General features: G+C 40.4%; 2 protein-coding genes across 2 annotated transcripts in view; both read right to left on the bottom strand.

Moving 5' to 3' along the window:
- LOC138024336 (uncharacterized) overlaps window positions 1-5925 on the bottom strand; it is a 22511-nt gene extending 16586 nt beyond the window's left edge. The window contains exons 1-3 of the mRNA XM_068871497.1: window positions 4729-5925; window positions 2187-2410; window positions 1-147 (exon numbers count right to left, since the gene is read on the bottom strand). The exon at window positions 1-147 is cut by the window's left edge and continues 128 nt beyond it. Coding sequence (XP_068727598.1) covers window positions 1-147; window positions 2187-2410; window positions 4729-5843 — 1486 coding nt within the window. The 5' untranslated portion in view covers window positions 5844-5925. The remainder of the gene's footprint in view (window positions 148-2186; window positions 2411-4728) is intronic.
- A 3285-nt stretch (window positions 5926-9210) lies between these two features.
- The window catches only part of LOC138023567 (transportin-1-like), a 35217-nt gene continuing 31927 nt past the window's right edge, over window positions 9211-12500 (bottom strand). The window contains exon 25 of the mRNA XM_068870572.1: window positions 9211-12500. This exon is cut by the window's right edge and continues 2844 nt beyond it. The gene's annotated coding sequence lies outside the window, so the exon portion shown is untranslated.

Here is a 12500-nt window from a genome sequence, read left to right on the forward strand (position 1 = left end):
TGCCCAAGAATACAAGCTCACTGCCAGGAAATAGCTTGATTTGACTTGATAGAACAAACATGGCCCCACCATTGGATCCAGAGTTATTGGCAAATGTCATCCTACCATGAACGAAGACAACGCAATCCTGAAAGGCAGCGGCGCCACCTGAGTCCAAACAAAAATACATTTTAAGTTAAAAACTCTAAGAAGAGCTTGCTACGAGCTACCGTGTGTTCATGTGAAAATACCGCATAGCGAGACATAGTAGGCGAATTCATACTGCGGTCCAAGCAGGCCATAAGTTCGACAGAAATTCAAGTCAACTTGAGACTTACTTGACCCTGTATTATGTTTTGATCTGATCAAGTACACATTAGAGGGGGGCATAAAACTAGACTAGAGATCGTACTCAGGCTTCTCTGAAGTAAAGTATTCCAACTAAGATAAATGCCGTTCACATTCAAACTAGAACACGGGCATACTTAAAGCCTGTTTACATGGAGGTGGGGTAACCCGCCTGGCCATATAAATTCTTATTTTCTTAGCTTCGCGTTTACATGATAGGCTCGGTAACCCGGCCCAACCGGGGTCGCGTTTTGCCCTCTAAAACCGCTTGAACGTGGGGTAACCCGCCAACCATAAACTAAAAAAAAAAAAAAAAAATCTAAATTACAAAAGGTAAAATTTTAAAATGATTACAATAAAATACAATTAAACTATATTAATTCTAATGCTGCTTTCCATGAATGCCGTGCTTTATACTAAAATATGTCTTTAATCAGATTTTTGAAAAACCCAAGAGACTCTGCTTGTCTCGCTTTGAGGGGTAAGCTATTCCAGACAGTAGCACCTCTATAGCTGAAGCTGTTTCTATAATAATTTGTCCGCGGAAACGGAACATTAAGCTTTCTTTCAGAGTCTCTTAAACTATAAACAGATTCGCGGTTTGGCGCCTTTGGCAGAGGCGTTGCTGCATTAAAAGTGATAGGAAGAAGCCACAGCACTGAAAAGTTGAAGCAAGAGTAGCAAGTGAGAGTAGAAGAGCAGCGTCCTTCACCCGCCATTTTGCCTGTTTACCTACTTAGCAACCACGCAGAATCCTCGTGAAAGGTCACCCCAGGATGGACCCCGGGGTGGTAAGACTGCATGTAAACGCCAGCTATTTTTCGATCCTGCCTAGGCGGTTTACCCCCACTCCATGTAAACAGAGCCTAAAACGCTTGTCGGTACGTCCCTAGTATGAACCCATCTCGTGTTAGTGTACTGCTTGCTGTCGTTATAGTTCAGTTGTTGACAGCATAAAGCCGCGGCTACACGAGCGATTTTTTGCTCGCGCTGGTGATGCGATTTTTTTCAAAATTTCTCGCGTCGCCAGCGCGAGATGAAAGTCGCACGTGTAGCCACCCTTGAACTGGCGACGCGACAGGTGAAAAAATCGCAAGAAAAAAGTCGCCAGAGTTGAAACTTTCGCGACAAAATCGCAGAGATGGTTGCCCGTGTAGCCACACTGCAACTTTTTGCCAGCGCTTGCGACGCGACTAAAGAGTATTTAGCCAATCAATTTGTCGCCAAAATTTGTCACAAGTGTAGCCACCCTGGCGCGCAGGCGACGGGACCAAATCTGAAAAAAATCGCATCACCGGCGCGAGACAAAAATCGCTCGTGTAGCCGCGGCTTAAGACAGCCCACTTTTTTTTTCCGGTTACGGTCGTCCAACCGATCTATAATTTTGAGCCGGGGCCGGGTGGGAGGGGATTTCACATATGAAAGGGCAGGAATGCTCGTCGTCTCTCTTAGGGGTGTAAATTTTGGATTTTGGTCTCGCTTAGGGTATTTTGGCCAAAACGCCATCATATGCAGCCGTTAAGGTCTTGTTTAGGATTGCACGCGGAGAAATATAAAAATATCTATTTAATGTGTTTTAAATATGGTCTCTTTTGGGAGTCAAAAAAGCCTGGGCCACGCCCATATTGGTCTTCTTCAGGGGTTTAATTTTAAATTTCCGACGAGCATCGAGGCCCCTTCATATAGAATTCCCCCACCCCCCCCCCCCAAAAAAAAAAAAAAAAAAAAAAACCAGGGAGTTTGAGTTTTCACGAAATAAAAAAAAATGCATGAGAAACATTGAAGCCGGACGAGAAGAGAAGTAAGCTATATTGGCAATGGCACATCCCTATTATTCCTACTACTCTGGAGTCACTTACCTCCGGAATTCTGTTCGAATACATTGGTTCCAGTAAACTTCAAGTTAACTCGCTGGCTAGTAAAAGGACTCGTGCGCGCGTTATTTTTCATGATGTGGTTTCTGATCGTACAGTTGACGAATTCTGGTGTAACACCCACTGTGCTGCCGAAGGGAAGTGCAGTTGTAAAACGAATAGCTGTGCTGGCGAATCCTTGGTTGTTGCTGAATGCCACCGAGTCAAACCTGGAAAATCCCAAAATACAGTTCATTTTGGGGGTTATTTGCATTAACTAAAACAATGAATATACAGTTCACTGAAGCATGATACAGTCCCAAGAGTAATTAACTTGTACTTTTGTAATCCCCAAAACGTATTCCACTATGGGAAGGGGAAAAATAGTCAACTTTTTTTTTTTTTTTTAATTCTGACGCGCAGGTGTGTTTTCTGAAACTACGAAATGGCTTTTTGATATTTGTCTGAGTTTACGCACTAAGTTCGCAGTTTGAACTAAAAACAGACTACCATGACATTTCCTTTCCCTTGATCCCGTCTGAAGTTCCTTCAAATGAATAACTTCAAACCCAACAACATAATATTTGCAATCAGATGCATTCGTTCGACAATTTTCTTTAAAAAAGTACTTGTATTTAAAAACATGTTTTTCCAGAATCACTTATTTTCACTTTCAAATTTCCTGGGCGCGGCCATCTTGAATAATTGTGAAGTGTGTTTGTTGCCCTCGTTGCTTTCACACAAAGAGCTTTTGTTTCGAAACAATATGGCAACCATGACACGTCACAATTATTCAAGATGGCGGCGCGCGGGAAATTTGAAAACCAAAACAAGCGTTTTTGAAATTCATTAATTTCGGCTACAAACACTTTCATGGGAAAAAGTAATTTTCATTGTAAACATTATGTTGTGTGGTTTAAGTTATTTTCTTGTTTTAACGGAGGTTCCTTTTAAACATGAGGTGAGATTCTTCAGCAAACAAGAAAAAAACTTGTTTCTTAGTCACGTTTCGACTTCATCTTAAACTAGTTCATTCTCGACACCAGAGCCTCGGATCGACCCAAGGCTCTGGGAAACTCTATCTAGGAGATCATACGCCGTAGGGTTCTTATAGCCAAAAATTGCCTTACGGCGCTTGCTCGCTGTTCGTGTTAACATGAATGCACCAATTAGAGACCCTTTCAATTGTTCTTCACGAAAACCAATTTGCCTTCTCGACCGTTGCCAACTCAACTAGTTTTAATCTCGACCCCAGAGCTCTTCTCTTGACCGAGGGAGAGAAGAGATTGAAACTAGTTGAGTTGGGAATGGGCAAGCGGACATATGAAAATCAGAGTTCTAGGAAGGATTCTAACCTACCACCTCCGTAACACCCGATCAAAGGTCGTATGTTCGAATCCTGCCTGGAGGTCTAATGTGCGAGTTGTCCTCTCGCAACTAATCCCAGCGGCTAAATCCAGAATTGAAGTGGGACGTGTTCAAGAGAGACTGGCCTTGAAGGAAGGCCATGAAAACTCGCTAGCCTGATAACTGCAAGTCAAAGAGCGACATGGCATGACTGCAACTCAAAGAGCGACATGGAAAGTGTTAATAGTTAAATGATCTAATGGGTAAGAAATCAGATAGTACACAGACAGAAGTTGGGTCCATTTTTCATTCCGAGAGCATTGCCGAGTGCTTAAATAATCATTTTGTGAATGTTGGTCCTAAAATTGCTTCAGAGATTCCTACTATGGGTAACATTGTAGATCCAATGGATATTCTAAAAAAGATCAACTCCAACCCTAACCCTAACCCTAATTAGGCCTAAAGAAAAGTTTTTAGGCCTAAGGTTAGCTTTTTTGAATATTAAAGATACTTTCTGTAGAGGTAAAACAATGACCTGTGACCTGTGACCTGCGTTTTGTACCTGCCGCTCAATATAGACCTTTAGTTTCTAAAACTATTTGCTCCTAGCAAAGTCTCCTTTTCCTTCTATTGCCCTGGCTCTAACTTTTTAAAGGGGCTAGGTCACGCAATTTTAGGCAATTTCAGCACTGATTGAATGGTCATAGAATTAACTAAAATATCAAAATAACTGTTCAAAACTATAGAAGAACTCTAACAAACCACAGGGTAGCCAAGAAGGGACATGGATGAACAAAACTGGAGAGGATTGAAACGGATTGAATTTGGGTAAATTTGAAAAACGTCGGCCCTCCTTTTTTCGAATTTATGTCATTCTATATCAAAATGTCATTTACACAGCTGGAAAAGCATTCTCAGTTGTTATGTGGCCGTGATTTTGCAAATGAAAGACTCTTGCTCTGCCAATTTGACATTTAGAGCTCACAATTAACACTGATTAAACAAAATTACCTAAAATAGCGTGACCCAGCCCCTTTAAGTCTGTTCATGACGACCATTTCATGAAAGCTACATAGCATTACTTTCCTGTAATGCTGTTTACTTCTAGTGTAAATGAGTTTACTTCTTCTAACTTGATCCTCGGAAGCGCGTGAGGACTACTTTTTGTACGCTGCACAAGGTGTCTCTAACAAACCCTTACCTTAGCATGGAATCGGTCTTGCCAATATTACGGTACATCAAAAACACATTCATTCCAGCCCCTCGTCTTGCCCAGTTTTCGTTGACCTGGCAGTTTTTGAATACCACGTTAAGGTTAGAAGAATTGTCCCACTGAGAGACAACTAACCCACCTCCGGATTGCCCGGCGTAATTACGGCTAAAATTCGAGTTGATAACGGTAAAGTCATTTCCTAAGGCCATATTCTCGTCGGCCAAGAAAAGTCCACCACCGTGTGTAGCGGAGTTTTTTAAGAAGACACTGTTTTCTATGACAACATGACAACGTTTCGCTTTCGATTGGAAGAGGACAATCATTCCTCCACCTGCATATGTGAAATCCGAAACGTTATAAGAAGGCGCGATAAAATAGTCGGTGTCACTCGTAACAACAGTGTTAGATTCAAAGAGCGAATTGTTGATGATTACAGAGAGATTTTCTGCGTTGTGGTACATAAATCCTGCACCTCCTCCAGCAGAAATATTTCCTTTTATATAAACTTCGGTTTCGTTGGCAGCGTTAGAAGTGTTATTAACGAAACTGCAATTTTCTATTGTCACTCCACTGTCAAAGGCATTTATTCCAGCTTGAGTATTGTTTTTGAAGCCACAGTTTGTGAAGGTGACATCAACCGAATTCCAGACAAGCACCACAGCAGCGAAACGAGGTCCACACTGATGAAATTCAAGACTGTCAAAGTAAATATTTCTTGTTTTCCGGTCTCCATAATGTCTAGTTCCGATCTCGATCCCAGCGGATTCCTCCACACAACGAATAATAACTCGCGAATTTAATATCCCTGACTTAAAATGAACGCTTCTCGTTCTGTTCGTCTGATAAATATATGTTCGATTGGCGAGGTGGTAAACTTCGTCTTCCAAGTAAACTGTGAAAATCGTTTCATTCCCGTTTTGTTTTTCATCGAGAGCTCCTAAAGCGTATGCTATGGTCCGACATGACGTATGAGACACCAAACAAGAAGAACAATCGCGTCCTTTCGTTTTGGAAACACGGATAACAAGAGCGGAACATAAGTGTGTACACACCAAACTGAACAGAAGGAGAACTGTGCTAGGTTTGCTGCCTCTCATTACCATCGTTTTTCAACCAGAAATAAGTACGAAAGTCGAAAATTACATTGGTTTCCAGTGGCAGATAAACACATGCTTTGAGGTCAAATAATTCGTGACATGGAGATTTGTTTCACAAAGGAAAGTGCTTTCGTTTTATTTCACATGACTGAAGCGTGATTCGTGCCGGGGACTCGTGACATGACTAAAGGTGCAGTATCTTTCAGCCGTGTCTATATTGCCGAAAATTCGAGCGAAAAGAAACAACAAATTCAATATCTCACAATAGTGCAGTTGTTGTATCAACATATTGATTCAGTTAACAATGTGCAGTGATGCCAATTTCCTTCTGAAGAAGTGCAATGGCAAGATCCCCATGGAAACCCTGTGAGCGCGGCACAGTGAACAACCTTGCACCTGATCTCTGTCGCATCATGAATGAGCCTCACGCTCTCGGTTCCTCAGGGTAAATTTCACCCGAACGGGCCATTTTTTTACGCCAATGTGAAAAACACAGAATTCTTGTTCACAAACTCTTGATAAATAACTAGCTTAGCTCCCGTCCACACCAATTCGTTTTCATTAAAACGCGCACTTTTTGACTCCCATATGAAACAGACGGGGATGCTCGTCGTCTCGCTTAGGGGTGTAAATTTTGGATTTTGGTCTCGCTTAGGGTGTTCCGGGCAAAGCGCCAATATTTTATGCCACCAAGGTCTCGTTTAGGGTTCCGCGAAGTAACGCAGAATTACGCAAAGAGAAACAGAAGTCAAATTTCCTTTTAAATTTTCTTTTTAGATAAAAGCATTCGATGACTATGCCTTTTTATCATTAAAACTCATTGCGTGTCGTATTTTTGTGTTTTTAAACGGTCTCTTTTAGGGGTCAAAATTTGCTTAAGCCACGCCTAGATTGGTCTCCTTTAGGGGTTAAATTCAAAATTTCCGACGAGCATCCCCGTCTGTTTCATATGGGAGTCCCACCCCCGGGGTCAGAATACGTCTAGAGATGACTCCAATTAGATCAGTGCATGACGATTTTAATAAGCGTCACGAAGTGTCGCCTTGCTCTTCGTGTCTTGGAATACAGACAATCAACGTAATCAGTGTCCCTCAAATGCTGGTAGCTCCTCAAGTAAGGATAAACAGCTGCGATTGTCCTAAGATAAAAAATAACGCTAACCTTTACCCTAACCTCACTGTTGGAAATGGATAGCTCTGGGCGTGCATTTAATTACGGGGTGCATTGCTGGACATGGGTGGTAGGAAAAAGGAGAATTTCGAAAAGTGGAGCGTTTTGAAAACGCTCCACGTTAAGCGTGGACAGGAGAAACGGAGCCCTTTGAAAACGATGTAGTCGGGGCGTAGAAAACAATTGAAAACGCCTTTGTGTGGATAGGTGAAAACGAAAACATTTGGAAACGTTGGCAGTAAAAAGCGAGGGAAAACTTTGAAAATTTCTGTTTTCGTCGTTTGTGGACTTATGGCGGAAAACGATGGGGTGGATGAAAAATATTGCTTCTTTTTCGCAGAGACAAAAACGGAGAGTTTTGAAAACGCATTAATGTGTACGAAGCCTTTTCTAATTACTGAACGAATGATATATGAAATGAATCATATACTAAAATTCGGATATGAAATCAAGTGACGCTATGATCTTTGCAGTTATGAACGCAATTGCATAGAGAAGCCTGAAAAATTCAGGACTTCTACTGGGTTTGAACCCGTGACCTCGCGATACCGGTGAGACGCTCTAACCAACTGAGCTATGAAGCCACTGATGTTGGAAGCTGGTCATTTGTGGGTTTAAATGTTTCCGTAATGAATGAATCAACGAAAGAAATTATTTATGAAATTAATCATATATTGAACTGCGGATATGAAATCAAGTGAAGCTAATGTCCTCGCAGTTATAAACGCAATTTTAGCAATTGCTTAAGCCTCGGAAGCCTGAAAAATTCAGGATTTCATCGGGGTTTGAGCCCGGGACCTCGCGATGACGGTGCGACGCCCAAACCAACTGGGAACAAATTACCAACTCCCAACATTAGTGGCTTCATAGCTCAGCTGGTTTTCCTGAAAAAATCTAGCAGTTGCTGTCCTAAACCTAGATAATCCGAAAACTGATGGACCGCATTCAAATGCAGATTGAGACTTTTGGGTTACGGACTTCTGGTTGATGGTAATCTGAACTGACCTAAGTTGAAAAAGAGCGCCAAGTTGAAAAGTTAAGTTGAAAAAGATAGCCAACGAGGCGCGTAGCGCCGAGTTGGCTATAATCATCTCATATCCAACAAGCGCGAGTGGAATAATTGTTTTATTAAAAACGCCCCCAAAATATAGAAAACTTGACTACAATATGCTTGCCGTGTTTGTAGATCATGGTATAATGGCTCATAACCCATGTTGGCTTAGCCAATCAAAACTCTCGACTTGCATTATCCAATGACCCAGTTTTTAATAAATAAAGTTATTATATGGCTCGTGTTTCTAGCCGATATAACGCGCGCTCTGTTTGGCTAAGAGCAGCTAAGCGCCAGGGCATCATTCTCCCTAAATGCCCACGGGCCGATTACGGATTATGGATTTTTTTTTTCTCTTTTCAGAGAACCATTCTGTTAGCCATTTAATAAACAACATAATAACCTCAACCGTTCGGTCGTTGCAGCAAGCTGTATTGACCTCGCTATCGCTCGGTCAACACGGCAAAGCCTCAGTTTGAGATTTTGCTGTAACGACCTCATTCTCGGTTATTAAGTAGTTATTAGAGAGCCTTTGAGCAAGAACGGCCTGGCTTCCACAAGTTTTTTTAATAAGGCCTGACATTTTTGTACTATGAATCCCAATCCTATCGAGATGTAGCTTCTAAGAAAGCTAGTGATTTGTGAAAGAAACTGCTTCCCTACGGGTAAATTCATTTTAACCTTAAAGCCCTGGCTAAACTATTGAACAAAGTTAGATCCAACATGCAACATTACTGGATGTAAATATTGAGGTAGTGGCAAAACAATGTGTAACATTGCTTGACGAAAGTGATTCAACTCAAGTTGACGGTAACACCGAAACGAAAACAACTCGTAGCGTTTACGCTACTGGAACTGTTGGAGACGAAAATGACCGATTCAAATGAGAAAAAAACCAAAGAATGATTAAGAGAACGTGCATAAAAGGACACGTCAGGAGCCCATCTGGAGCGCCATTTTGGTTCGTTAAACTTCAATTCTAAAAATAGGAAATCAATTTCTAACGCCCAGGATCGACCGATTTCATAACTGGACCGCCCCGTAGAAGGGGTAGCCCAGCAAAAAGCAACGAAGGCGAGAAACCAACCGCTGGGAAGATCCTCAAAACCTGCCAAATATTTCTCAGAGCGAGTCAATGAATTGAACGCAATATTACAACATTAAAACTTGACATTTATTAAACATGTATCTTCTCATAACATGTAATACCGATAATTTTTGACAAATATTCTCGCGGACAATTCTTAGACGTCATTATTTAATTAATAATATTGTGACTGTCATTAATTACTTTAAATATATAGAAATAACATTTTGCTGTTACACATCAACCATCACTGACCGACAATAACATGACAACACGGCTCTATAAGGGCCACAGGATATCCACGCAAAGATGTTGCGTGGGCCCCTGTGAGCGAACATGACAGTATTGCACAACAAAAAAAACAAACACAGACCAGCTGGTTTGGAATGGGGACGATTCAATACAGAAAAAGGAGACGGTGCAAAGCCTTTTGAAAAACGTGTACTTTAGACCCTGGACATGTCTGTTCGTGGAAATAATAATAATAAAGGCGAATCTTTTATTTATTTATTTAACCAGAAGAAAAGGGATTACATGACAAGTTTTACGTCTTTCGAAGGCTATGCACCCTATCAAAGAAAACTTAATTAAAATTAACTCCCCAGTAAATGAAAGAATGAAAGCAAGGAGTTCTTGGTTCAGAAACTAAGTTAGAGATTCCAGGCAAATTATGATTTATTACTTATCATTATTTTTAAAATTATTTATTCGTATTAGCAGTTGATCGGATCAGTTGAAAGGATCGGAGGAAAAAAACTCGAAGAAAAACTAGGAACAATCTAGAACTTTTGAATGACTATGACCTATGACTATTGTAGCTTTAATTAAAAGTGAATCAGCTTTTTCATTGAGTCTACATTCTTCTCATTGTTGCATCACGTGCAAACATTCTTCTGTTTGCCATGCAGTCTTTCCTCGCCAACGATTTTAAGGTGAAGATCTCTCGAATGACAGCACTCTTTTCCACCTACGTAAAAGAGATAACGTGCCAAGGTGGATGAAAGAAGCCGCCAAATTTGGAAGGTCTTCACAAGTTATATCCAGTATTTCCTTCCGGCATTCAAAGTGCATTAAAGTCAGAGAGAATATCCTGGATTGTCTAAGACGTTAAAAGACATGGACACAACACAAGCTTTCCTCTCTACCGTGCACTAGCATAGTAACAAATAGTAACTTCGCTCCAGGGACCCGTTTCTCGCACGTCCCCACAACATTTCGGGCCCGAAACACCAGCCATTTACGAAACTGCCTTCCCTTTGTTTTCGTAAGATAACGTGTTTTCAAGATAACGTTTTTAAGATAACGTTTTCAAGATAACGTTTTTGTTAACGTGTTTTCAAGATAACAAAAAGCAAAGTGATTGTGATGTTTGTTTGACTTGAAATCTCTCCGTTCTTGAGATAGAGGGAATTATGACACCCCGACAAAGGCCCAAAAAGTCTCGGGACTTTCGAGAAACGGGCCACACACATTCAGAGTGTGACGGCGAGCGAAATGGAGTGTCTTCTAATCAGGCCTGGAGCCTGTTTCTCGAAAGTCCCGAAAACGTTTCGGGCCCGAAAAGCCATTTGTAAAACTGCCAACAGCTTATTTTGGAAAGCCGATCTTTTAACATGTTTTCAAGCCAAATAAAAGAAACATATCTGTGAAGGTTGGCGACTTAAATCCTCTCCGTTCTTGAGATACAGAGGGAAATGTGACACCCGAAAATGGCCCGTAAAGTTTCGGGACTTTCGAGAAACGGGCCCCTGGATAGATAACGATTACCGCGAATTAAACAAAAAATCTCTTTCAATGAACACAACACCTTATAGTAAAACTTAGATAATCACTTTGATTAAAGCCGTGTTTTTAATTAATATTATTTTAGCATTGCAAATTACTTTGTAAACTAGCCTTTCTTTACGTATTAATCTTGAAAATGAAAGGAGGAATTGCCCCATATTACCCAGTAAAGTTTATTAGCCTAACTGTTATTTTAGCTCGTCAGCATGTTTGGAAAAAAAATTAAATTTCAACGCGGACCTTGAAATTCCGAGTTCTTTAAGAACACGATTTTAATTGTGTTCAAAATTCAATTCCAGACGCAAAATAAATAATCTAATTGACTGACAAAGGAAAACAAAAGAAATGGGAAAAAAGTGAAAATCCAAGAACGATTTCGAACTGTTAAGTACTTTGTTCCGATTATTTGCAATCCCAAGTTAATTCTTACAACGACCAAGGACGTACAATGTAGAAATCAAGGGAAACTGCACTTGTTCTGAAGATACAATAAAATATGACTTTTTATCTAAAGCCGATGACAACCGTTAGTCAACGTTGTGGTGTGCCACACACTAAGCTTAACTCTGATGATCAACAAATATTGAATTGCGTATCACCAAATTTTGGCGACTGACAAACGATTGATTTGGACAGCTCAAGTACTGGAAACTTGTTAAACGGAATGGAGCTTGCTTCAAGTTTTGTTGAACTTTTTTCAACAAGATCTATTCCAGCATTCAACATGACACGACGCACAGTTCAACATTTTGACTGACAAGAACTGTTGATCAACAAATGTCAAATTGTGTCACCGGCTTTAAGACTTTCTTGAAAGTCATGTGTGGTCCAAATTGAAGCATACCTTTTGGGACAAACGAGGCCATATATCCAGTCCTTCAAAAGAATCAAACTAGCCCAAATCTTGGTATCAACACTGGAAGTCACTGATTTGTGAAGAATCTAAACGACATCTATTGTAGATAAGTTGTTTTGTCAAGGATTGATTTCGAAAAAGTACTTCATCAGCTCTACGAAGGATTATATCTTTTTGGCCATTTCTTTCAGTTAAGAAAAGATAGTAGTTTCTTTTTCAGTAACCTTAAAAAAATTATCGGCTAACGGGAGCGTAACTTTGCTCCTCCAGTCTAGACAATTTTTGACAAATTAATTTTCCTCACCAACACTCTTTCAAAATGTAAGACGATTACTTAACTGAGTTCGGTGGTTCTCCACGAAGTTGCGTTCCAAATTCAGATTTTGGTCAATCCGATGTTTAAAAGGCTCATTGCTGTTGAAAGCAATATTGAGAAGCCAAGAACAAGGGGGCAAAAGTTTTATCTGCCTGAAGGAAGTCGCCTCTAGAAAATTTCATGGGTAAATATGTAGTTGCTCAATAGCCTCTAACAGAGAAACGTTTGATCAAGAACCGAACACTCTTTGTTTGTCCCTCCAATCTTTTCCGTAGGCATTGTTTCCAGTTTTTCTTGGGACCATTATAAATCCCAAGAGAAAATAAAAACAATGCTTATGCAAAATTTTGGAGGGACAAAGAGTATTATCGCTTTTTTTATAATATTGGCTACTTTAA

This window comes from Montipora capricornis, chromosome 11, assembly GCF_036669925.1.
Source record: "Montipora capricornis isolate CH-2021 chromosome 11, ASM3666992v2, whole genome shotgun sequence".
In the NCBI taxonomy this organism is placed as follows: Eukaryota; Metazoa; Cnidaria; class Anthozoa; order Scleractinia; family Acroporidae; genus Montipora; species Montipora capricornis.